Here is a 26,581-nt window from a genome sequence, read left to right as displayed (position 1 = left end):
GTTGTATTGTTCTGAGTCCAATATCCTCCGTCGTGAAGTTAAAATTGGCTCTGGAACTGGGAAATCGTTTGTTGACAACCAGTTGTCCCTTCACTATGAAGTTAAACTTGTGTTGTCTCGAGTCCAATATCCTTCATTGTGAAGTTGAAATTGGTTTTGAAACTGGGAAATTGTTTGTTGACAACCAGTCATCCCTTCGCTGTGAAGTTGAACTTGTGTTGTCTCGAGTCCAATATCCTTCGTTGTGAAGTTGAAATTGGCTATGAAATTGGGAAGCCCTTTCGTCGTAAAGTTGAGCCTCAAATGGAACGATATCCTCCATCGTGGAGTTAAAATCGTGGATGTGTGGGTACGATATCCTCCGTCGTGAAGTTGAAATTACGGATGGCCCATTCGTCATGAAGTTGAGCCTTGACTTGGATATCCTTCGTCGTGAAGTTGAAATCCAAGTATTGTATGTTGCGGGTGGACACGATTCCCTTCGCCGTAAAGTTGAAACCATGGATGACCCCTTTATTGTGAAGTTTGGCCTCAAGCTAGATATCCTTCGTCGTGAAAGTGAAATCTACTCTCGAGCAAATTGTGTCACTTTGAGTTCAATATCATTCGCTGTGAAGTTGAAATTGACTCTGACTGAAACTAGAAAGTTGTTTTGTTGTCAGACAGTCGCCCTTTCGCTGTGAGGTCGAGCAACCACTATCAACTTTGAATGTGCTTTTGAATCGAGTATCATTCATCTTGAAGTTGAAACTTGACTCTAAAAGCTGCAAAAACTTATGTATACAAAAAATGATAAATGCGATGCTCTTAAGTATGTCTAAGACGTATGTAACATGAATTAGTTCTGTTTTATCCCCTGGATGGAGTCTCATGCTTTGTGTGCTTGTTCCTGCAAGTGGAGGAAATGCCTTCAGAAGGTCTGATAATTCGCATCAGGATGTTGAATTCCCAAAGATGCCCTAATATTCGATGTTGAATCTAAAAAAATGTCCCAATATTCGATGTTGAATCTAAAAAATGCCCCAATATTTGATGTTGAATCTTCAAAGATGCCCTCATTGTTCCTGATTTCTTGCTTCAGCATTGATTCTAAGCATGAGCTTTGTGTTTGAGAGCCACATGTCATTTACCAAGATCCACTCTAGAGAGGTTGTCTTGTTTTGAAAAAAAATGTTTTTCTTTCTTTTTTATTTTCAAAGTTCTGAAAATATAAAAAAAAGCTTTGAAAAAATGTTTAATCAAAAGTTTTGAAAATATTGCCCCTTTCACGGTTTTATAATTGAGACAAATCATAAAACTAGAGTTAATTGGATATTAAAGAATTAATTACATTGTTAATCATTCAATAAATTATAACTGTTTGACACGTGCCAAGATCAAATCTATTTTTGGGAAATGGTTAAGTAAGAAACATATAAAAATGTCTCAGGTTATTGTGTTTGGTCACAAGTTTGGCATTTTTGTTTATTTTATGTTCAAAGGTTTGATGGGGTAGATTGTATGCTCTTCTTACTAGAAGTGTTCTCCGACTCCTAGCTTTCATGGTCACGCTTGGATTGTGTGATGACTTATCAAGGAATTTGTGCGATCGTCTCAATTGTACAATTTTTATATTCGAGCCGCCTTTTCAGGTTTTCAACTCGAATTCTCCTTTGGTTTCAAGACGACATTCAAAATTTACGTCTTGAACCCTCCTTTGTTATTTTTCTCTATCATGCATTAATTACACTATTTTTTTGCAAATAAAAATTAATCCTGATGGGCGGGATGAAATCTGAAGATAGTCTCTTCTGTTCAGAAATCCATGTATGATTAGAAGGGACTTTTAAGGCACGTAACGTAGGTCATGGTTCATGGTTATGAAAGAAATGGATAAAAGGCCCAAACAAGTGTTTAAGGGTGATTGAACCAAGGATCAATTCATTCTGATGTCTTCAATCATATCTTGCTCAATTTGAATCTGCTCGTATGTATCTCTCTCTTGATGCTCTATGATCTTCGAGTGAAGTGATTCAGTGATTCGGAAATGATTGTGCTTGATCAATCTCATTTGATACTCTATGATCTTCGAGTGAAGTGATTCAGTGTTTCGAAAATGATTGTGCTTGATCAATCTCATAGTTTGAATCTCGATGCGTTGTTTGAATCAATAGAATCTTTGCATATGCATCTTGTCTTCTTTTTTCTTCAATTTTTCTTTGTTTTTTTCTCTTTTTATTTTCTCTTTTTTCTCTTTTTTTTTCTCTTTTTGTTCTGATTGAATCTTCGCACTTGGCATTTGGTTCACCTTTCGGTATCTCATCTGAATCAATGTCTTCACTCATGCGAGCAGATTTTCTCCACCTTGCCCCTCAGTGTGGAGGGTGATACTATAGGCTCAAAAGGGGACACAAAGGATATATATTTTCTCTTGTTGTGAAGGGATGAAGAAAGAAAGTCGTTCATCATTTCATACATGGAAATCCTCACAGAAGAGGTATCCCCAGGGGGATAGATTTTTCAGGATTATTTTTATTAACATGAAAACAGTGTAATTAATGCATGGTATAATTATTTCGAGTGAATTCTTCTTTCTGCTTCTTGCCCCCAACATGTCTCAATGTTCAGGCTCCTTGCGAGATGCCCAAGTTGTGTCTTAGAAGAATGCTCATGTTCAAATGAACAACTCAATGCCTTGGGTTTTAATGGTATAAAAATGTCAATTTTGAGTCTAAAAAGACAATGGTGTGACTTTATTAACTCAAAGAAAGGTATGGGTGTATCAAAAATATAAAGGCATTGTTAAAAAAAATTTAAAGGGAGGTAATGTCAAAATTTGGTCTCTTTGGTAATAACCATGAGTTATGTTGGGTAGAGAAACAAGGTATTTTATTTTGGGGTTTGAGATAGGATAAAAAAAGGTCTAATCTTGCCTTATGTCAAAAATCTACAATTCTTGAAGAATTAAAAGAATCCTTAATTCATTTAATATTCGAAGAACTAAAGATTCAAATTTGTTCAATTGCTCCACCTTAGAAAGTAGCATAAATTCAATTGTTTAAAAGATTAAGCGAACATGAAAGATCAAAGACGTGTTCAAACAAAACAATCCTCTGAGTGTAAATGATATATGCAATACCCCCTTCTTCGGCTGTCCATGCCCCTGAAGTCATCAAGTTTTGGATCTTGCGCTTCAGTGCCTTACAGTTCTCAGAGGAATGTTTGGGGGTTCCTATGTGGTAACTGCAAACAGCTTCAACATCGTAGCCCTTAGAAGATGTGGACTCTTTTCTCAGATCATCCTGGCAGGCTTAGTCCTACAATCAGCTGATCGAGCTCCCACTGTACTGATTTCAGTTTTTTCTTTAATTGTTAAAATCTTGCTTCCATGTGGTATCATGTGGTTAAGACCACTTCATCGAATCCTCCGTGAAGAAATTTCATGCTTATGAAAATGCTTAAAAATGAATGTAGATGCAAAATGCAAAAATGCATGAGATGTTCGAGGTATTGATCCGAAAACATGTATGTTATTATAAATAATCTTTATTGGGACAAAAGTGTTTTATCTTTTAAGAGACAATAAACATATTTAAAGGTATATCCGGACTAAATCCTCTAGACCCTGAAACAAGTTAACTAGTCATTTACCTTCATCTTTCACCGGTTGAATAACCTGTCGAAACGTTCCGGCCTCTATGGATGAACCGTGAAAATGTTGAGTTATTTTTTGTACTGGTTCCCAAAAGTATCGAAGGACTGCATCTCTGGCTTTCATCCTTTGCTGAACTTGTTATATAACGAAAACGGCATTGAAATCCTCCATCAAAGGGATTATCTGAAGTTCATTGAATTTGTCGACAATGGCTTCCAATTCAACTATCGTTTTGTCATCTTGTTCTTGTTGTCTTTGAAGGGACTCTCGAGGCCAGTAACTCATTTTTGAAAAGTTAACTTTTGATCTATTTGATTGTGGGCACCATGTCTTCTTGATCGAATGTGACACATAGTTGTTTTGCAGATTATCCTCATTTTCTTTCTAAGTGTTTTCTGACCATAGCCGGACCCCTGAGTTTTTCACCTCTTGTATTACAACCCCTTTGTCCATTAATACAGATTATTCATGTTTTAACAAACACGTTTTTGGTGGATCAACACCTTTTTTAAATGATGTAAATAATGAAAAAAAATAAAAGAGAACAAAAATTAAAAATAGTTAGTAAGGTAAAAATAATAAAAAACAATAATGAAAATAAAAGTTCTACCCCACATGATATCTACTCGGACATGATCTCTATCCCGCATGCTAATTCCACACAAATCCTAACCACATATTTGTCTAGTTCGCATGCTTTGAACAGAAAGTAAAGCATTAAACAAAACAGCCTAGGGTTTGGAATGAGGTTTTGGGGGGGCTCTAATTCTTCATAGCCTCTCGGTTTAGGTTCTAAAAAACGGTACCCGAGTTCTCCTTGTCGGTGCACCCTTGGGCTTACCAGACCCTTAGTCCTAAGCCCATTACAAGCTTATGTGGACTAAGTTAAACTCGAGAGGAAATATTCCTTTATGCCCATACGGAGAATAAATTCACACGAAGACATAAGGTATATGAATCCCGAATGTTACTTGCTAGGCCCATAGGGTGAATAAATTCACACGAAGGAGTCGCTTTTGCCCCCATTTAAAAGGGTTCGGAGCTCGGGTATAGAGCCAGGGATGGAAACTTTTCAAAAATATGAAATCATTGAAAAAACGTCAGTACAACTATTTACTTGAAAAAAATAATCAAAGATAAATAATTGGAATCGAATAAATAAATTAAAATTTAAATTAGTAATTTTCGCTAAAAAAAGATAACCAAAAATTAATTTCGGCCTTACTCACTTACCTGTCCCAAGCGGAGTCGCCAAGCTGTCGCGGCCGTCTTTCGGTCGGGCCCTGAATTGGGCTTCGACTTGGATTAAATGAATTGGAGTCGCCACCGACCATTTTAAAACGAATTTAGGTGGGTCGGACACCGTCTTACCTGATATACGTTGTATCAGAAACGTGTCGGGTTCGGGAGTCGGTTACGGTTAAGGAAGTATTAGCACCCTTGAACCGCCCTTTCGGTACCAATTAATTTGTCGGTTGTCTTAATCACAAAAATTTAAATTTTCAATTCAAATTAATCACCTTTGATTGATTGAAATTAACCCTAAAAAGGGTAAAAAAAGGTTAGAAAAAAATAAATATTAAATAAATCGAATATAAAAATAAATAAAAATGTAAATGATAAAAATAGAAAAAAGGTTAAATGACTAAAATATAAAAAAATGAAAGTACTAGAACAGAAAAAATCAAATATTTAAAAGATTGAAATAATAATTAAATCAAATATAAAATAATGACTAAATTAAAAAAATTTAAAAATAACATGGCCAAATTAAAATATCAAAGGAAACTCACAAAACAAATTAACTAACCATTCCACCATTCCACAGCCAATTAACTAAGAATTAAAGCCTTTAACGTGTACTCCATAGCAAAGTCCAGGTGGACACATAAGAGAGTTTAATCATTTCGATTTTTTTACCTTGTTTCTTCTTGATAACCTCGTCAATGTACATTATACCTTTGCCTTTGTAAACTTCTGGAGGCTTGCAACTTCGAACAGTAGCGACAAACTGATGCACTCTTTACTGGTCCAGTCCAGTACAACAAACAACATTGTTTTTTAAGCAAAAAAACACGGACAGCTGGAGGAACGGTGAGTTCGACTTCGTGACTGTATCCTAGTTTCAGAAATAAAAGTCTTCCCTCGGCTTCAGATCTGGCTTTGTAGCCGACTCCAACGATTTTAAGAAACCGAAAGAATTTTAGCTTCCATGACGATCGAATGCAACAACCTTATTCAAGTTCAGAAATCCTTCGTTGGACGCTGATTTGCCCGAAGTTGAAAGGTTCGCTCACCGTCTTAGTGTTTTGCTTCTCATTTTAACAGATTATTCTCTCACAAGCGTATCCTCTTTTTTCTGTATATTTTTCTCCGTATTTCGTATGTTTCCCTGGTAATTTCCGAATTTCTCATTGATTTTCTTTTTGAATTTTTGCAGAGAAAAAAAGGAACTTCGTATGCTCTGAATATTTTTGAGATTTTGCTCGTATATTTCTTGTATTTCCACTGTAAAATCGTGTACAACCTCCCCCGTTCAATGTATCGATTACAACGTATTTATAATAAAAAAGAGGTTATTTTTAGATTTCCCTAATGACACTAAACTTGCTTGGTTGGTTGGTGAGTGGGTTGTTGTTATTACCGAGGAAATCGCCGGGAAAATCGACACCAGTTAACCGAGCGGTTGAGGGCTCTTCCGTAACATCCGCAATACCGGGTTAGTGACCAAATTGTAAAGTTTCAGAATTTGGTGACTAAAGTATAAGAATGAAATAGTTCAATGATTATTGGATATATATGTTGAAGGTTATTTAGTAATTAGTAAAGGAAATAAAGGGCAAAAGGGTTAATTGACCAAGAAATAAATAAAAAAATAGGATTTGTAAGGATAAAGGCACGTGGAAAGGGAGAGAGTTCTCCAGAGTTCTCTTCTCCTTTCTTCTTCTTCTTCACGTGGAAGCCAAGAGCCAAAGGTAAGTTTCTTTGTTTATAATTGAATTGTTGATTTTAAGGTTAGGTTTTAATTATTAGATGATAACTAAGCTTAAGGAAAGCTTAAATCATCTTAAAAGCAAAGGATGGTGGAGTTAGGAGAGATTAAAGATTTAGAGTTTACAAATGAAATCTTGGAATAAAGTTCATTTCTTAGATTGGAAGTTTAATTTGACTTGTCAATGGTTAAATTAAGAGATTTGGAGTGATAGAATTGGATTTATATCATATAGAAAATTTGGTATGATTCTTGAATCTCATAAAGAAGATAGGATTTTGAGGTTAAAGATGATTTACATGAATATAAGTTGGTTCAAGTTATAGTAGTTGAGTTTAATGTCATAAGAGGAGCTTAAAATAGAAGAATTAAGGGAAGAGTTAATGATTTACGTGCTAAAATGTCAGTTCTGGGCAATGTGCATCGATGCACATTCATTGTGCACCGATGCATCGATGATAAATACCAGAAATTGTTTAAGGTGCATCGATGCACATGCAGTGCATCGATGCATGAATTTAAATAGAAAACATCGAATGAGATTTATGCATCGATGCATAAGGAGTGCATCGATGCATCTCCATTAAATACAAACATCGAATAGGATTTATCGATGCATGGTGTAGTGCATCGATGCATACCTTCATTAAAAGATGAAATTGGCTTTTCTTTGAGACTAAGGAGTGATAGTTCGAATATATCAATCAGTATACTGATAAGTATTAATGTATTATGTAGATATAGAATGAAAGCTTGTTCCGAACAAACTAAGGATTAGGATTAATTCAAACAACGAGGCCCAGGTGAGTGCATACTAGTGATATGTAGTGTTTAATGGAAATAAGACTTGCGATGAGTCTATTTCCTAAAGTAATATGCATGAAGTCATGGACATGATTATGTGTGGTTATAATTATATGTGATTATCTGTATTACATTGATTGTATGTATGCATGACTAAAGATAATGATATGCTTTGTATATGTTATATGATGTATGTAAGACTTTAATATATAATAATGGAAGAACATGAGATAAGTTATATGATAGAGTCATAAGAAATGAAATGAATATGAGAGAATAAGATAATAAAGTATAAGTTATATGATATGGTATAAGTAATTATACGAGAAATATTAGGAGACTTTAAGAGAATAGTATGAATTCGAGGGCATAAATAAGGATACATAAGTAATATAGGGAAGATTGATAAATTAAAGGAAACTATGGTTTATGTATTATAGTGAAGAGCTACAAAGTTTTATTAAAGAGTATTGTGGAAGTCATGAGAAATTGAACTAAATAAATAGATGGTTGATGTGAATAAAAGGGAAAATGATATAAAATAAGTTATGAAATTATAGGAATATAGAAGATAAGTCGAGAGATGTAGGGAAATAGAAATATATGTTTATTAAGGGTCATAGGAGAACAAGTATATGTAATATGATAATGAAATATAAGACTATGTGGATATATGGTTATGAGATAAAATATGTAATAATAGGAAATATGATGAAAGTGAGTTTATAAGAATTGATATGAACTAGGTAAACATGGGTAACAGTATGCATAATGGAAACATGAGTTGGACAAGTACTTAGTGGTATGATTTATATGAGAATTAGTATAATGGAGCTATATGAAAGATTATAATGAATATATGAAATTGAATTAAGTAAGAGATTAAATTAGTACCTAAATAAAAATACTATTAAATGATATATGTTTAGAAATACAACATAATTTATAATCTATGGGAATACAAAGAAATAGAGCATAAGGTAGATAATATGATATCCGTTATTATATCTATATGATATATGTCATCAGGTAATATGAAAGAACTCTGAAAATTGATATAAGCTAGGAGGAAGTGTTCTATGTGTTATATGTAGCATATATGATCTTATGTGAACAAGATATGATAAGTATGTTTACATGAATAAATGTGATTGGGTGAGAAATGATAGAAATTATATGAAAACATGATATATGTGACATGAGAATGATATGAAAATGATCTACGTGTAAGTGAACTAAGTGACTATGTGATAATATGAAACGAAGCTATGTGATACGTGATATGGGAAGTGAATTACAAGTTTATGTGAAATGATAAGTATAAAAGAAAATGCCCATGTTATGTGTCTTGAGAGCTAGGGGTATAGTTGGCATGCCAAGAGTAGAGGGTCTACGCGGTCCTTCGGGACAATATTCTACGCGGTCCTTCGGGATATATATATATATTCTTTGGAACATGTGTGAAGTCTGGTGAGACACATATATGATCCCTAGCATATGTATATGATTCTTAAGGAATTCTATGTGGTCCTTATGGACATCATTATATGGCACTACGGTGCAATTCTACGTGGCACTTCGGTGCATTTATACGAGCTGTGGTGACAGCATAGTGCACAACCTCACAATACTCAGATACCTTAGGTTCTCAATATGATATCATGGGCCAAGAAACTCATTAATACAAATTCATGAATGTTAAAGTAATATGCTTACAGGTATGGATATTGGTGATATGAGAACAATGTATGTGATATATGTATGATTATGATATGATGTTGTGTGTGTATAGTGTTTGATTGAAAAGGTTAACCATAAAAGTATGTGACTACAAGATATACTGTTAATGATGAATTATGTGTATGTATGTATTTACTGTAATTAATCTGATATGAGTTTATAGGATACAAAGAATGCATGGTATTGGTATAACATGATAGAACAAAATATGCATGTATTAATATATGTTATAAAGTGCATTATAAGTTGTTATGCCTCACTAAGTCTTCGACTTAGCGTGTGATTGTTTCACACGTAGGTTTCGAGAAGAGTAAAGAGTAATGCGGAGCAAGACAGGTCAGTTCTCCTTACCAAATGTCGGATCAGAAAATATATGTACTGTTTATAGAGTGTAGTTGGCATGTAGTCTAAAGATATAAATTGTATGAATTCTGATATATTTTGTAAACGTTTTGAATAAGTTAAATGTTATCAAAGTTTTTAAATTACTCACTATTTTATACGAATAAATGTTTGAAAAGTCAATGTGACACTTCGGACTCGTATCCGGGTCGGATACGGGTTGGGGGTGTTACATCTTCGAAGTTTACGACCCTGTGGAGACGGGTCATTGTTGGCCATTGCTGATTTAAGTGGGCTTTTGGGTCTTGGTCATTGTAATAGACTTGTAACATAAATTTTCGTTCGGCATGAAAGAGTCTCTGAGTCTAATTAACTATGATATTGCAATTAGAAATAACTCCATGTCAAATTGAGTTGTGGATGACTCATCTGTCGCGAAGCCGAATCTATCTTGAAACGATGTGAAATTGAAGTCGTAGTTCGGAATTTGAATCGGATGTGGCTCTCGTTGCCAAATTGTAGTCAACTTCGGTCTTCTTCTCGAATTAAAGATCTTGGTTTGAAAATTCGACTGGAAAATGGTTCATTGACTTCACCATGTGGTTGATAGTCCCTCGAGTTAAATGAAATCGAACTCGAAGGGTCTTTGTTGACAGATAATTTTTCTTGACTTAAGCTACGCTGTCGGAAAACGATTTCTTGTCACTAAGGCACGGTTAACCCAGGTCTTCTTCTCGACTTGAAAACCTCGATTGCAACCGGACAGTAGTGTGATTGAGGTGTTATCGAGCTGAATCGAACTCGACAATTTTATTGACAGATAACCTTTCTAGCCTTGAGTTATGTTGTAAATAATGTACCCTCGAAACTGAGTGTAATCGAACTCGAGGGTCTTTAGAAGATAACCCTTCTCGACTTAAGCTATACTGCAAACGATGCGCTTTGGAGCTGAGTGTAGTCGAACTCGAATGTCTTTGGTTGGTAGATAACCCTTCTCGACTTAAGTTATGCTGTAAATGATGGTGCCTTTGAGCTGAGTATAATCGAACTCAAAGGTCTTTGGCAGATAGCCCTTCTCGACTTAAGCTATGCTACAAATGATGTGCATTGGAGTTGAGCGTAATCGAACTCGAAGGTCTTTGGTTAGTAGATAACCCTTTTCGACTTAAGTTATGCTAAAAATGTTGGTGCCTTTGAGCTGAGTGTAATCGAACTCGAAGGTCTTTGGCAAATAGTCCTTCTCGACTTAAGCTATGCTGCAAATGATGTGCCTTAGAGCTGAGCTTAGTCGAACTCAAAGGTCTTTGGTGACAGATAACCCTTCTAGCCTTGAGTTATGCTGTAAATAATGTGCCCTCGAAGCTGAGCGTAGTCGAACTCGAGGGTCTTTGGCAGATAGCCCTTCTCGACTTAAGCTATGCTGTAAATGATGTGCCTTGGAGCTGAGCGTAGTCGAACTCAAAGCTCTTTGGTTGGCAGATAACCCTTCTCGACTTAAGTTATGCTACAAATGATATGCCTTAGAGCTGAGCGTAGTCGAACTCGAAGGTCTTTTGGAGACAGATAACCCTTCTAGCCTTGAGTTATGCTGTAAATTTGATATGCCTCTGAGCTGAATGCAATCGAACTCGAAGGTCTTTGCGTTTCAAGAGAAACACTTTCAAAGGTTTTTTTTTCAAGTGAAACACTTTCAAAGGTTGGTGTTTCAATGAAACTGTCTCAAAACTTGTTTCAAGGGGAACTGATTCAAATATTTTGTGTTTCAAGGGAAATATTTTCAAAGTTTATGCTTCAAGAGAAACTGTCTCAAGGGAGACAAAATATGCTTCAAGAGAAACTGTCTCAAGGGAGACAAAAATTGTTTCAAGGGAAACTATCTCAAGAGAGACAAAATTCATTTCAAGGGAAATGTTTTCAATGTTTATGTTTCAAGAGAAACTATCTCAAGAGAGACAAAACTTAGTTCCAAAAGAAAATGTCTCAAGGGAGACGAAATTTGTTTCAATGAAAAGATATTCAAAGATTTTGTTTCAAGGGAAACTGTCTCAAGAGAGACAATGGTGAGCACGATTCCCTTTGTCGTGAAGTTAAAACCGTGGATGGCCCATTCGTTGTGAAGTTGAGCCTTGGAATTGGATATCCTTCGTCGTGAAGTTGAAATCCAAGTAAGTTGTATTGTTCTGAGTCCAATATCCTCCGTCGTGAAGTTAAAATTGACTCTGGAACTGGGAAATCGTTTGTTGCCAACCAGCTGTCCCTTCACTATGAAGTTAAACTTGTGTTGTCTCGAGTCCAATATCCTTCATTGTGAAGTTGAAATTGGTTTTGAAACTGGGAAATTGTTTGTTGACAACCAGTCATCCCTTCGCTGTGAAGTTGAACTTGTGTTGTCTCGAGTCCAATATCCTTCGTTGTGAAGTTGAAATTGGCTATGAAATTGGGAAGCCCTTTCGTCGTAAAGTTGAGCCTCAAATGGAACGATATCCTCCATCGTGGAGTTAAAATCGTGGATGTGTGGGTACGATATCCTCCGTCGTGAAGTTGAAATTACGGATGGCCCATTCGTCGTGAAGTTGAGCCTTGACTTGGATATCCTTCGTCGTGAAGTTGAAATCCAAGTATTGTATGTTGCGGGTGGACACGATTCCCTTCGCCGTAAAGTTGAAACCATGGATGACCCCTTTATTGTGAAGTTTGGCCTCAAGCTAGATATCCTTCGTCGTGAAAGTCTTTACTGGTGCAGTCCAGTACAACAAACAACATTGTTTTTAAAGCAAAAAAAACACGGACAGCTGGAGGAACGGTGAGTTCGACTTCGTGACTGTATCCTAGTTTCAGAAATAAAAGTCTTCCCTCGGCTTCAGATCTGGCTTTGTAGCCGACTCCAACGATTTTAAGAAACCGAAAGAATTTTAGCTTCCATGACGATCGAATGCAACAACCTTATTCAAGTTCAGAAATCCTTCGTTGGACGCTGATTTGCCCGAAGTTGAAAGGTTCGCTCACCGTCTTAGTGTTTTGCTTCTCATTTTAACAGATTATTCTCTCACAAGCGTATCCTCTTTTTTCTGTATATTTTTTCTCCGTATTTCGTATGTTTCCCTGGTAATTTCCGAATTTCTCATTGATTTTATTTTTGAATTTTTGTAGAGAAAAAAAAAGGAACTTCGTATGCTCTGAATATTTTTGAGATTTTGCTCGTATATTTCTTGTATTTCCACTGTAAAATCGTGTACAACCTCCCCCGTTCAATGTATCGATTATAACGTATTTATAATAAAAAGCAGGCTATTTTTAGAGTTCCCTAATGACACTAAACTTGCTTGGTTTGTTGGTGAGTGGGTTGTTGTTATTACCGAGGAAATCGCCGGGAAAATCGGCGTCAGTTGACCGAGCGGTTGAGGGCTCTTCGAAGGTTGCTACCCTGTGGAGACGGGTCATTGTTGGCCACTGCTGATTTAAGTGGGCTTTTGGGACTTGGTCTTTGTAATAGACCTGTAACATGTAAATATAATAAACGTAAATAATTATATAATATAATTATATAATATAATAATAATAAAAACGGACGAAATTAGGTGTCTTCAGAAGCTTAATTCAAAATTAGATGAATAATTGGACAAGTCACTACAGGACCCTAGTTTCTATATAAACAAAGTAGAATAAGAAATATTTATATTTTTGTTTACAAAAAAAATATATTTATATTGGCATATATACGATACTCGTTTTTGGATTTGGAGACAATCGAGGATAGTTATTTCTCTGAAATTTTCAAATTATTTTATATTTGAGATATTTTTTATTAATAATTTATTTTTATTTCTTAAAATTTTATAGATTCGTGTGTATGCGAATCATATTGAAAAAGTAAACGTTCATTAACGACACTTTAATTTCACATTCTCACTCTATATTACTTTAATTGTTCTCTCACTCTATAATTACTTTAATCCCGTTTAGGACATTTCTAATTTTTAACTTAATTTCACATTCTCACTCTATATTACTTTAATTGTTCTCTCACCTCTGACAGTGTAATTAAGAAGTTTTTTTTTCACACATTATCACTTAATTCTATTATATTATATTTTTTATTGGGTACAAATATTTGAAAATGAACCTAATTCTATTAATTTTATTGTCTTACAGGTTCATGTATAAAAAATATTATGAGGAGTCAAACAAGAGGAACGTGGGATCTACACAAGTGCAGCTTGCATGGATGCCAACCTATCACGCGCCGAGCCGGTGGTCTGGTCAGCTCATATCCCTTGTTGATCTTATTAGTGTGAACTGACCTCACTGCCCTTGACGATATTATGATATATATTTTTTTTTGAAATAACTTCGTTTGATGATATTGTCACGGGCTAGAAACTTGGGTCCGAGACATTGGTGTAAGCGGTCGACCAAGAGGTTTAATACTGAGAATCGGACTTACCGTGACCATCAGACTTAGCCAATTCTTGGAGAATGCTTAACAAGCCCGTGAAGGAACTATTCCGAGGCGTCCGAGAGAAGCGACGAGGGCGATGGGGGCAGTGTTGTCGAGGCTCGTGGATTCGAACCGAGACAGGCGAACAGATATCTGTAAGAGAATTATACAGACTATTGGGCTTGCCCAGAACCATCAGATCTGGCCGTTCCTTGGAGGATTCTATAAGGATAAGGTTAGGTGGGATTTCCTTGATTTAAGGGATTGGGTTAGGTGGGAATCAATCCTAGCCCTTCATGTAAAACGATCTTAGCCATCGATTGAAAGGGAGCTCCCCTATAAATAGAGAGCTCTCCTCCTCATTTGTATTACTCTGAGGCATTTGCTCTATTCTTTCTGAGTTCTTTAGTTCTTTGTTCTTGTTGCCTATCTTGGTGGCCAAGAGTAGCCACCTTCGTGTTAGCACTTCCACACGATAGTCCGACCTTGTGGCTCGGAGTAGCCACGTTGGTGTTTTAAAGCTTCCGCAATCCGAAGCCTTGAGGGCTTGGTTCAAACCTTTGTGAGTTTGCACACTCACTTAGCTTGGGTAAGACTTACTTAGTCGCCGAGAAGACCGAGGAGCGTCTAAAGCGTCTAAGGCCGCACGACCCGTCAGGCCTTGACTCTGATATTCCGACGGTGTGAGGCGTCGAAGTTCTGGGGGCGTGACAATATTATGAATGCTTGTGCTAAATTGGGACATAAGTAGAGATGAATCTAGAGGAGGAGACAATTTTATCATAATACCATTTAAAAATAGTTAATTATCAAAATAATATTTATTGATGATTATCTTCGATCTAGCATCTATTTTTGTTATATAAGTAGTCTCGCAAGAAATGTTTTTTTTGTTGATCCGGCAAAAATGTGTTCTACAATAAACATTTTTAGTTGATCTCAGTTAAAATGGTAAATAATCTTTTTGATTATATTCGAGTAAAACAACCTCTAAAAGAGGGAGGTGGGGATGGTTGTCCGTTAAAAATTTTAAATTCTTATATATTTTAGATATATTTTTTTATATTTTTATTAAAAATATGTTTTCACCCCTACTAAAATTTAATAAATTCTCTCCTATTTAAATTTTATAAGTTCATTCCTTTATCGTAAAATCTTGCTTACATTGCTTGAACATGAATGCAAACTGAAACATTAGTTTGCTTAATATGAATTAAAGTTAGTACGATATTTGATTAACATATATAGAATATTAGTTGGCCGCCTTTCATCAATTCGATCCCAATGGTAATTTAGTTATTAAAAAATCATGAAATATGTGGAGCAATCCCATTCAACCGTTATAAATACCCCTTTTAATCTCCATTCTCTTCAGAACTAAGACTTGGAGTTTCGTTAAAGTTTCTTTTTTTGGGAGTTGATCAGTAGATAATGGGGGGCTCTTCGCCATGTGCGTCTTGCAAACTGCTGAGGCGTCGATGCGCCAAGGACTGCATCTTTGCTCCTTACTTCCCTTCCGAAGATCCTCATAAGTTCGCCATTGTTCATAAAGTCTTTGGTGCAAGCAATGTTAGCAAAATGTTGCAGGTTTCTCTCACCTCTCTTTTCTTCTTTAAATTTCTTATCTTCATTTTATGATTTATGTTTGAAAGTTATGATGCATGTTTTGTTATAGGAGCTCCCGATTGAGCAGAGGGCGGATGCTGTAAGCAGCTTAGTTTATGAAGCAAACGCAAGAGTGAGGGACCCGGTGTATGGATGCTTAGGTGCCATATCCTACCTTCAAAATCAAGTTTCACACTTACAAATGCAGCTGGCGGCGGCTCAGACCGAGATACTTTGCATTCAGATGCAGCACGAGTCAACTCAGATCGATATACACCAACCCACTAATAATAACTTAGATACCATCTCCCGATACCTTAACTTTTCTTCTTCTACCAATGTAATCCAAGGCCCTGTACCTCTCAAGAGAGAGTCTCTTTGGATTTGAACAAAAAATCTTTTAATTATCATCTCCTTTTGCCTTTCTATTGCGAAGAAAATCATCGACCATGGTAGTTTGTCTTTATACCATTAGAATTTAGAAATGGGGTTTGACTACCAACATTTGGGGTGCTAATAAGACCTTAAACATGGCGTTAAATTAAAGTCAAAAATTAAGAAAACCTCATTAACAAGTGTGTGTATTCTTTAGGTGGGAAAAGGGAAGATCAATTATGATCCATAGGGTCAAACTCTGCATGTGAGGTACCGATAATTTTAGGGTTTGGACTTTATAAAGCTCCTCTTCTTTCTTGACAAAGACGCCATAACTAATAACCTACGATTCTTCGAGTGAGGAGGGGCTTTCTTTATGGGGAAAGCTTAGATATTTAATACTAGATGATATATATATATATATATAGGGTGAATTCACGGGATAATGTTCTCGATTTTTTTTTCACGATATGGTGCACATCCCAGATTAATTGTTGAAATGGGGTGAATTCTACAGTGATGCCATAGGACGCCATGCAATCCAGGCGATCTTGTAGGACGCCATGCAATCCAGGCGATCTTGTAGGACGCCATGCAATCCAGGCGACATACGGGAACATACGAGCCAATGGTTCTCCCCATGCATACGAGCCATACGAGCCAATGGTTCTCCCCATGCATACGAGCCATACGAGTGCGAGCCATGCGAGGTGGCCATGCAGTGGAATAGAGAGGTCGTTCTCCCCATGCGAGGTCCCCATGCATACGAGCCATACGAGTGCGAGCCATGCGAGGTGGCCATGCAGTGGAATAGAGAGGTCGTTCTCCCCATGCGAGGTGGCCATGCAGTGGAATAGAGAGGTCGCCATGCAGCCTAGGCGACCTTGTCTAAAGTACGTCTCTTTCACCACACTCGCTATTGGGAGATGGCGTGTACCTTTTAGTACCGAATTAATGGCCTCAACAAGGTTTGTGGTCATATGTCCGTATCTCCGACCTTCATCGTATGCTTGCGACCATTTTTCCCGCGGTATTTTTGAAGCCCACTTCCAAACACGCTGATCATCGTAAAATACCTTCAAATTCTCCAATCTCTTGTCAAAATTTGGTCGACGTAGTTCGTATCCTGTTCCATAATATATTGTGTTAAACCGCAATTAAAAAAACCACGTAAAAAATACACAAATATTGAAAATAAAACTTACCCATGCTGACTATCTCGCTACGAATATGTGCGTTATGAAACTGGTCGATACTATTCTTGCCAATATGACGGATACAAAATGTCGGATATGCATACGGAGGTATCCAACGACTTCCTGGTCGTTCAATTGCCGCCAAAATACCCGTTCCTCTATCGGATATCAAGCAAACTCCATCTTCACGAACGACATATTGACGTAGATTGGTCAGAAAGAAATCCCAAGCCTCTGTTGTCTCTCCCTCAACAATGGCGAATGCAATTGGGAAGATATTTCGCTCACCATCTTGAGCAACTGCCATCAAAAGTACATGCCTATATTGACCATACAACCACGTACCATCTACTTGGATCATACGTTTGCAAAATGGAAATCCTTCAATACATGCCTTGAATGCCCAAAATAGTCTATGAAATATTTTCTTCCCTTGCAGAAGTTGACCTTCTTCGTCATATGGGCATGGTTTGAGACTTCACTATAGTTCCTGGGATAAATCGCTTCATTGCTTGTAGCAAATGTGGTAGCTCATTGTACGATGTATCCCAATCTCCATACGTCAACTTCATTGCCTTCATTTTCGCATTCCACACCTTGCCATATTTTACTTGATATCCAAATTGGCTTCGAATAGATGCAGCTAACACTGAACAAGATATCCTTGGATCCTTTTCAACCATCGCCTTCACGTATTCACATATTACATCGGAGTCCAATAGTCGGTGGTCTTGTTCGATGGAGTTTCGCAAACATGTGTGCGAACCATTGTACCTCGTGATGACCCAAACATCGTGCCTTTGATTTTTCGACACTCTGATCTTCCACTTGCACTCTGGGCCATATTTTACACACTTTGCGTATAGGGTTTTCTGGTTGGACTCTGCAACATGGACATCAACATGGCATTTGATGCAGTACTCTTTAATAGCCAGCGTAGCTTCATTTTTTCCTCTGAATTGCACCCCAACTGAAAATTCACCAGAATTATCGAATGATTCAGTCATTTGGTACGGAGGTAAATGTGGCATGTCTGGGAATTCAGGTGCCCTCATTGCATCATAATCTATCTCGTACATGTGAGGAGTAGCTTCATACGGTGTCGGAACTTCATCAATTGCACCTCCACCAAAAATATTTTCGTCGCCGCCCAAAACGGGTTCTTCAGTTTCTTCATCTTCGCTTGAATCATCATGAATTTCTCCCCATCGATTTTCAGCGTCAATATCAACAACCAATTCCGGTATGTTTCTCGTCTCATACTCTGCTGCTATAGATGTCCCCCCGACTTCATTTACACTTTCCAATAGTGCCATAAAACTGTTCGGGAACCTGTATGTCGGCTCCTCAAACTGACTATAAAGCCATTTCAGATGGATTTTGAGCCACAACTCTTGATGACCCAGGAACATCACATATGTTACGCACATCAACAAATAATTCAATAACTGCTATATTGGTTGACTCATGTAATCCAACCATGGTTCCAATATCATCATCTTCTTCAAGTGGAACTGCAGCATATCTGACTGGGTTAGAGCATATCATAAACCTATACCTCAAACCATCCACTGCAGCTCGAATTTTTCTTTCTATCTTATGCTTCATTTCTATAAATATGATGTCTTTTTTGAACATCATATTTATTGGTTTTTCAGACTGAAAAACTACTCCGACCTCATTTTCCATAATCTGTCCATTATAATGGACAATCGTGAAAAAGTTGTTGCTCATTTTCTCTACAAATAAAAAAATAAATTAATTTAGATTAAAAAATTAGATAAGATAATTTCATAAATTATTAAATATAATATAATATTATATTAATGATCAAATAAAAGTTATTATTTAACTTGATTGATTGCTTACTAATAAACCTAATAATGATTTGATAATTACTATTAATCTAATGATTTGATATTTAATGATTTAATAATAATATGATTTAGTCATAATCACTAATAATTATTTATTATAAATATTTAATGATTTAGATTTGATACTAATCATTTAGTAATTATTACTAATAATAATGATTAGTTTGATAATATTTTTTTAAAAATATCAAACAAATTTGTTAGGCAAAACTGTCGAGATAATGTTCTCAAAATAATTATTTCGCGAGATAATGCGTTGTCCGGATTATTTCATTCAATTAATTTTTACTTCTTACTAATATACACATACAATGTAAATTAAACAAAATATTTTTAAAACAACACTAAATATTTTAAACACAATATTTTTTAAAACGGAAATTATCTCGCACAAATTAGTTTATATAAATCTAATATAAACTTACTAACTAACTAATTTACACATACACAACAACAAAAATGGACAACAAAAAATAATAAATTACTCACGTCTTTATGCCTTCTTCCTTTACTTTCTTTTCCTGCCTTGTTTCTTTCTTCGAATCAATCTGTACGTGGGCAAATATTGTAAAATAATGTCATGTATGTGTAAACAAAATATTTATTTAAACAACAATAGCTCCCACAAATTAATTTTATATAATCTAATATATTATAATATACCTTAAAGTAATAAACTATTTCTTTATTATAATATAACTTAGTTAAAATAACAAACTAATTAAGCACTAATTAATTTTATTATAATATAACTTCAACTTCAACGAACAACCTAATATACGTTTAAAGACACTAACAAATTAATTAATATTTTTATATTTAATAACTTAAACTAAGAAACTAATTAACTAATTTTTATATAAATAATATATAACTTAAACTAATAAACTAATATAATATAACTTAAACTTACAAACTAATAATTTATACTAACAAACTAATTAACTAGATTTTAGTTTTAAGTTGCACCCGAAACTAACAAACTAATAATTTCATATAATAAACTAAATTAAACAATAAAAAAATTACCTCAACTATGTTTGAGCCTTTATCTTCTTTTCTTCTTCTTCCTTTTATTTCTCTCGGCAAAATTTATATGTGCTGGTTCTGCTTGTGCTTCTACCCTATACCCCATATCCTTTATATAAAACAACTGAGCGTTAACTATTGAGCATTGAAAGGCTCACAGCTAAATTAACGCTGCAATAACGTAATTATAGATGCAACACATACAGGTACGGGTGCAGGAATCTCTGAGCTATGAGCTATGATGCAACGCATGCATGCAAGCTATGAGCTATGATGCAACGCATGCATGCAGCAGGACCTTGGTCGCCGAGACTCCATGGCGACCACCGTGACCTACAGTTTGCCGTGCATATCCATGCACAGTTCCCACGTCCAATGCACCATCCCCTCCCCCATGCATTCCCACCCCATGCATTCCCACGTCCCATGCATCCCCTCCCCCATGCATTCCCACATCCCATGTTGATCCCTCCCCATGCATTCCCACCCCATGCATCCCCTCCCCCATGCATTCCCACGTCCCATGTTGATTGCATGCATCCCCTCCCCCATGCATTCCCACGTCCCATGTTGATTGCATGTCCCATGTTGATTGCATGGCCCTATTCTGTAATACACACAGGTCGCCCGGATGCCATGGCGACCTCCAAGGTCGCCCGGATGCCATGGCGACCTCCAAGACCACTGTAGAATTCACCCCATTCCAGCAATTAATCTGGGATGTGCACCATATCGTGAAAAAAAAAATCGAGAACATTATCTCGTGAATTCACCCTATATATATATATATATTTACCAGCTGCTCATTCATTTCAAATCGGTGAAATGTTGTACAATTAAAGGAGTGAGTAAGAAACCAAAGCAGCAAGTTTCTAATATTTTATGAGGTATGAAGTCATGTTTTTGAAGCTGGTTCAAGTTGCTTTAATTGCCTTGTTCATCTTCTATGCACTAGTTACTTTCACTACTTAAAGTTCTTCTGCAATTCAACACAAATAATGGAAGATTAATATCTCAGTTATTTAATTTAAAAAAGTAAAACTAAGCTAATTCAATTGAAAAGGAAGAAAATCTCAGAGTGATCACCAACCTATGAGCGTAAAAGGGTATGGGGCTCTTCCAAGAACTCAATGATGCAGCTGCATGACCAAGACCAGAAATTACGGTGGAGAGTTTGGCTTAACACAATCGAGGTGGAGGACTTACTGTCAGTAATATCATCAGTTTAACTGGCAATCAAAAGGTGTATACTTAGCAGTTTAACTCAATCAATTATGAAGATTGAGTCATTTCCTGCCCTGTTATTTTGTTAAATCCATCATCTGAGATGGCTTTTACTTTTTTGTTTTCTGGTTCATATACAGTGTAAGGTTTTGGTTTTTTTGTTGTTGTTATTTTCCTTGCGTAGCAATGTTCAAAAGATTATGGGCTACTGTTTCTTGTTGTACACTGTCAAGAGTTTATCATGTAAAAGATGAAGTCATATACTAGACAAAAAACAACATAGTACATGCTTTAAGCTGTTAAATTAGGAAGTTTAATGATAAAAAATACAATTTCTCATGCTAAAAAAATAAAGAAGATTATTGCGCATCTCCTGCAGAAGAGTGCTGATCAAACGGTAGTCTTTTTGTATTATTATTATATAAAATATTTTGTTGATTGACATTCAAACAGCACCAGTGGTCTAGTGGTAGAATAGTACCCTGCCACGGTACAGACCCGGGTTCGATTCCCGGCTGGTGCATCGTTGTTTTTCATTTTATTAGTTCCTACAATTTCTGCGTTTTCTTTAAAAAGTTGCTTTTGGTCCAGGGGCCTATCTTTCTGATTCTGATCTCTCTGTATTTGCTTCACAACGAACAATGAACGCCATGTCCACCTCTCCAATCGATCTTGCCGAAGGTATTATTTTAAACTTTTTGTTCAATTTTTATTAATGTTGTGTAAATTCCCCAGATTCAAAACGGTTCATCACCTATGCGCACAAAAATTATGCAGAGAGTAAAAATGGCAGTGACAGCGACTCCGATACCAATCACAATGACGCACCTGAATACTACCAGCCTATCTCAGCCGTGGATGATGACGATGACGATGCGGATCAAGAAGACTTGGATGATCAAGTCAACTCAGATGAAGAACACCAGCATCGTAACCTATCGAATGGCTATATTAATCGACTGGAAAACGGAATCTCGTTTCTTCATGTAGGCACCGTTGATGCGGAGCAAGACGAAGAAGAAGAAATTAGGAGGAGAGAGGCGTCTGATACAGCGATAAGGAGGGCGTTTAGGGAAGAGGAGAGCCGTAGAAACGCTCCGTTAACGCCAGAGAACGCTATGAGAGTCAGGGAAGCGATGCGTGGGGTTTCATTTGCTGGATTGACTCCTGACTGGTCCAATCAAATTCCTGAGGATCGGTGGATCGATCAGCTTCGGGGGCTGAGGCAACCTCAACGCCCTTCCAGTATTGTTTAGAAACTAATCAAGTTTTCGTTTATGATTCCGATTTTGGAAAAAAAATTATCTTTGTTCGATATTTCACTTTGAATCCCATTATGAGACAATGGGTGTTGCCGATCATTTGAGTTTGATTCCATAGATTTTGGTTTTTGAGTTTCTGGCAAATATTAGGATCGGGATTTCAAATCACGGTTTGAAAATGTAATTTATCCGCGAAATAACGATTTCGCCGCCGTCAGAGTTACCCGTTACACCGCAATATCGCCAAATAACACCCACGACAACCACAATCACGATAAACCCAAAATGAATGTGATTTAAAACCCTAGTTATGACTTATCCCATCTATTAGCACTCCGCTGGTTAGGTAGATTTTTTTGGGATCAATTTCGAGACTAAATATTCGAATTGAGTACATCAGATTTTACATGTCAAAAAGACTGATAATTAGGTGAGATGTAAGATTTTATATTAATGGAAGAAAACATATTATATCTAAACTATATAAGAATTTAAAATATTCTCAGTCTCTACCATTTGATCCATCCCTGTTGGCAACCTTGATAACTTTAACTATCCATTTTATTTTGAATTTGATTATACTATTGATATAGTTGATGACGCTATTAATTTGATGTCATAATAATAAAATCTTTATTCTCACACAAAATAACAAAAAGCTCTTCGTAATGTCAATCAGTCATTGCCTAAGTGATAAATTTGGAAATTCAGTCCTCCTAATGAACTTGCTGACGACATACACACCAACCATCATAACAGCTCAAAACTTCAACTCTCATTTTCTTGTTCGAATATGATGGCATTGGATAACTTGAGTAGCAACATCTAATGACCCCTCAAGCACCAATGTTCTCAATCTCTGCACTTTTATCCATCCTCTTCACAATGCCAGCTATGACCTGACACATGACCCAAACAAACTCGAAACGATGAGAAACTGAAAGACAATGAAAGAGAGAAGAAGATGCTAAAGCAGTCGTAAGATTTTAGTCTTTTACCTTTCCAGGCCCCAACTCGTAACTCTTTTTCAGCCCTTTGGTCAGCAAAGTTTTCACTGTTGTTTCCCATTGAACAGGAGAGGTCACCTGCAATTTCATCCACATGCTTAATCGCGCTATTCTTACCCCACGGGAGAGACAAAAAACAGTATTGAGCAGCTTACTTGGTGTGCTAGTATCTTCTTTATCGTCTCGGGATCTGCATGTGGCTGAGCATCAACATTTGATATAACAGGTATTCTTGGGGTTCTAATCTGGGTTGCTGCCAATGCAGCCTCCAATCTTGAGACTGCAGGATCCATGAAACTAGTGTGAAAAGCACCAGCAACAGCTAAACGCACCTGTGAAAGGGGAAAACTATGTTATTACTAGCAGTCGTATTATCACTAGATGGCCACGTTAGCACAACAAAATAAATTTAAGAATTTACAATCAATCAAGGTAAACACAAAAGGATCACATTTTTTGATAGAAAATGAAAAGGAGAATCACCGTCATCCGAGCCTTGAATGACTTTGCTTTTGCTTCCACTGCTTCTACTCCTTTGAGACCTCCAGAGACTGCATAATTTCCCTGCCAAAGGAAAAATACATTTTCAGTGCCAAAATTTGGTGCATATATGGTCTCCTAATAAGCATAAGACCAAGCACAACTCATTTGATCAACAAAGATAAATGAATTTCATATTCTTACAGGACACAGATAATTCGCAATTTGAACTTTATCAGCTACATCAACTTCTTGGTTGGCAGCATCACATAATTGCTGAACCTTCTCGGAGTCAAGTCCTATGATACTGACCATAGCACTTTTAGCAGCATCTGCGGCATCCTAATGGCAGAAAGAATGATGATCACCGACAGCATCAATAAAATCAGCCACACTACAAGGCACTATCAGATAGAAACAGATCATTACTTGCATTGCTTCTCCTCTTAGTTTCACAAGCTTGAGTCCATCTTCAAAGCTTTAGTACATGAAATCAAAATTCACAGGGGAAAGAGCGTCAGTCATATTTTTCTTCTTGTTTTAAATACTAACTCAAATAGTAGTAGACTGATGATGGAACCTCTATATGCTTTAAACATGGAAATACGACATCTTTGGATGATTTAATTAGTTATTATAAAGTGTTGAGTATACGCTCAAGATAATATTTCGGTAATTGGTGCTGAAAACACTCACCTAAAGGCCCCAGCAAATGCTAGTGCAGTATATTCTCCCAAGCTGAGGCCACATGTAACATCAACAGAGTCAATAATCTGCTGGCCTCCATCACGGGCACGAAGAAGCTCCACAGCAGCTAGACTTGTGACATAAATAGCAGGCTGCAAAGATTCAGAGTAAAACTAATTTGTTGCTCCCTCTTGACAGAACAAACCCTAGTAATACAACATTGGCAACACAACATCATTTGTAAAGGAGGGCAAGTAAATAAGCAATGCAAGGTACCTGGCTTATGACAGTTGAATCTAACTTTTCTTTAGGACCATTGATGCAAACATCTAGAAGATCAAAACTGCAAGCAGCTGGAACATAGTTAAACTATAAAGATAATTTTAAAATAAGGGGATAGCATATTATGGATTAAATTTTGGTCAAATATGGTTCTCGTCATGGTACTACACTCAATTTGAGGATTTAGTCTTTATACTTTAATTTACATAATTTGATTGTCTTACTATTATTAATATTTGGGTTTAGTCCAAATACCAAACACTGTTAAAAAATTCTGTTCGTGAGCTGATTTGGAATCTTTAAAAAATAACAACTAAAACTTGACCGTGATTCCTTATACCAGTTAAAAGGTGAAATTATGATTATCAAAGTAGCCATTTTCCACTAATTTATCATTTCAAAAATACAAATCTAACTCATCCTCATGAATTGGATTTTTATTTATTTATTTCTTATAAACTGGTTAACTAATTCTTTTTAACGTTGTTAGTGATTTGGACTAGAGCATATCATGACTAATAGTAAGAGGACTAAATAATCCCAAACCAAAGTACAAGACTAATTCCCAAGTTTTGCGTACCCTAACATATTGTTTGCCTTCTTATATAATTCTGCAGCAGCAGGCACATTCTGCGCTTCTTTTCCCATTCCAACCGCTTGAGCGCCCTGAAATTTTTCATGTTACATATTGGAACTAATACAAAATAGATTTATCCAGGTAAAAGCTAAAAATAATTTTAACATGAGAATAAACAGATTTAGCTTAGTAGAGCTTGAAGTTGTCCAGAATTGATGGATTAAAGAACAAACCTGGCCGGGAAAGAGGAAGGCGGAGGTGGGCTTGTAATCAGCTAACAAGGCATCATCGACGGCAATTTGGGATCCAACGGAGACGCTCATGAAAACCCTGTATCGAGAGGGGTTGTTGAGGCGGAAGCATCGAGAAGGAAGAGGTCCATTGGAGCGAATCGAAGAGAGGGAAGAAGGGAGAGCGAGAGAGGCAGCGGACATTGTGAAGAGAGGGTTGGGATTAGCGGAAGAAGCGAGGCGCAAAATGTGCATGCCAATTGTTTGATTTTTAGTCTGTATTAAATAAGCTTAATGTTGGCGGAGATATCACAATGGTAGACGTTAGAGATTAGCTTGAAAAAAAACCAACCAAACCTCCCCTGCCTACACACCATCTACAATATTATTACCAAACCAAAATTTAATGATACATATACATATTAGTGTGCAAGTTTGTAACATTCATTTTAAACTTTTTACGATAATTTTGTATTATTATGATTAATAATAAGAAAATTAAATTATATGACGATATTTAGAAATAATCGATAATATTTAACACTTTCTACAAGACTTTTTGTTATAGCGTATTTAATTTTATTAAAAGAAAAGCAATATAGAATAAAAGAATATAATTCAACATAAAAATTCAAAAGACCTTAAGATAAATAAAATTAAAACATTTATTTAAATATATGCTTCATCTTTAAAAAAATCTAATAACTATCAATAATCTCCATGTCTCTATTCAAAACTAGACATAATATTGATGTAGTTATGGAGATTGATAATCAATTTGATTATTCTGTTGATCGTTC

At 36.2% G+C, this 26,581-nt stretch overlaps 3 protein-coding genes, 1 non-coding gene and 1 pseudogene across 4 annotated transcripts; 3 read left to right on the top strand and 2 right to left on the bottom strand.

The window, feature by feature from the left end:
- Positions 1-977: 977 nt before the first annotated feature.
- On the top strand, positions 978-15,943 carry LOC120206287 (LOB domain-containing protein 12-like). The gene is made up of 4 exons (XM_039205985.1): positions 978-988; positions 5,334-5,339; positions 15,355-15,537; positions 15,626-15,943. Exons 3-4 carry the CDS (start codon positions 15,382-15,384, stop codon positions 15,941-15,943), a joined length of 474 nt encoding a protein of 157 aa, XP_039061916.1. The 5' UTR covers positions 978-988; positions 5,334-5,339; positions 15,355-15,381.
- LOC120206288 lies at positions 5,487-14,146 on the bottom strand (annotated as a pseudogene).
- Positions 15,944-21,708: 5,765 nt separating the features above from the next.
- TRNAG-GCC lies at positions 21,709-21,779 on the top strand. Its single transcript has one exon. It is a non-coding gene; the product is annotated as a tRNA-Gly (tRNA).
- A 54-nt stretch (positions 21,780-21,833) lies between these two features.
- Positions 21,834-22,548, top strand: LOC120206272. Its single transcript, XM_039205974.1, has 2 exons — positions 21,834-21,937; positions 22,034-22,548. Exons 1-2 carry the CDS (start codon positions 21,898-21,900, stop codon positions 22,510-22,512), a joined length of 519 nt encoding a protein of 172 aa, XP_039061905.1. The 5' UTR covers positions 21,834-21,897; the 3' UTR covers positions 22,513-22,548.
- A 584-nt stretch (positions 22,549-23,132) lies between these two features.
- On the bottom strand, positions 23,133-26,090 carry LOC120206312 (malonyl CoA-acyl carrier protein transacylase-like). The gene is made up of 10 exons (XM_039206000.1): positions 25,785-26,090; positions 25,555-25,640; positions 24,969-25,035; positions 24,702-24,844; positions 24,435-24,483; positions 24,210-24,347; positions 24,009-24,089; positions 23,681-23,857; positions 23,517-23,603; positions 23,133-23,417 (listed from the first exon to the last, which is right to left on the bottom strand). Exons 1-10 carry the CDS (start codon positions 26,034-26,036, stop codon positions 23,355-23,357), a joined length of 1,143 nt encoding a protein of 380 aa, XP_039061931.1. The 5' UTR covers positions 26,037-26,090; the 3' UTR covers positions 23,133-23,354.
- Between the last annotated feature and the right edge of the window lie 491 nt (positions 26,091-26,581).

This window comes from Hibiscus syriacus, unplaced genomic scaffold (assembly GCF_006381635.1).
Source record: "Hibiscus syriacus cultivar Baekdansim isolate YM2019G1 unplaced genomic scaffold, ASM638163v2 tig00013680_pilon, whole genome shotgun sequence".
Taxonomy (NCBI): domain Eukaryota; kingdom Viridiplantae; phylum Streptophyta; class Magnoliopsida; order Malvales; family Malvaceae; genus Hibiscus; species Hibiscus syriacus.
The sequence above is the reverse complement of the archived record's forward strand: the minus strand, read 5'-3'. Positions and strand labels throughout refer to the sequence as shown.

Excerpts from the sequence above, each read along its gene's own strand:
- LOC120206287 (XM_039205985.1), top strand. The coding sequence starts at position 15,382 with ATGGGGGGCTCTTCGCCATGTGCGTCTTGCAAACTGCTGAGGCGTCGA. Across the intron at positions 15,538-15,625 it reads ATGTTAGCAAAATGTTGCAG|GAGCTCCCGATTGAGCAGAG; the intron begins GTTTCTCTCACC and ends GTTTTGTTATAG.
- LOC120206272 (XM_039205974.1), top strand. The coding sequence starts at position 21,898 with ATGAACGCCATGTCCACCTCTCCAATCGATCTTGCCGAAG. Across the intron at positions 21,938-22,033 it reads TCCAATCGATCTTGCCGAAG|AGAGTAAAAATGGCAGTGAC; the intron begins GTATTATTTTAA and ends AAAATTATGCAG.
- LOC120206312 (XM_039206000.1), bottom strand. The coding sequence starts at position 26,036 with ATGCACATTTTGCGCCTCGCTTCTTCCGCTAATCCCAACCCTCTCTTC. Across the intron at positions 24,348-24,434 it reads TAAGAGGAGAAGCAATGCAA|GATGCCGCAGATGCTGCTAA; the intron begins GTAATGATCTGT and ends TTCTGCCATTAG. Across the intron at positions 23,418-23,516 it reads ACGAGTTGGGGCCTGGAAAG|GTCATAGCTGGCATTGTGAA; the intron begins GTAAAAGACTAA and ends GTCATGTGTCAG.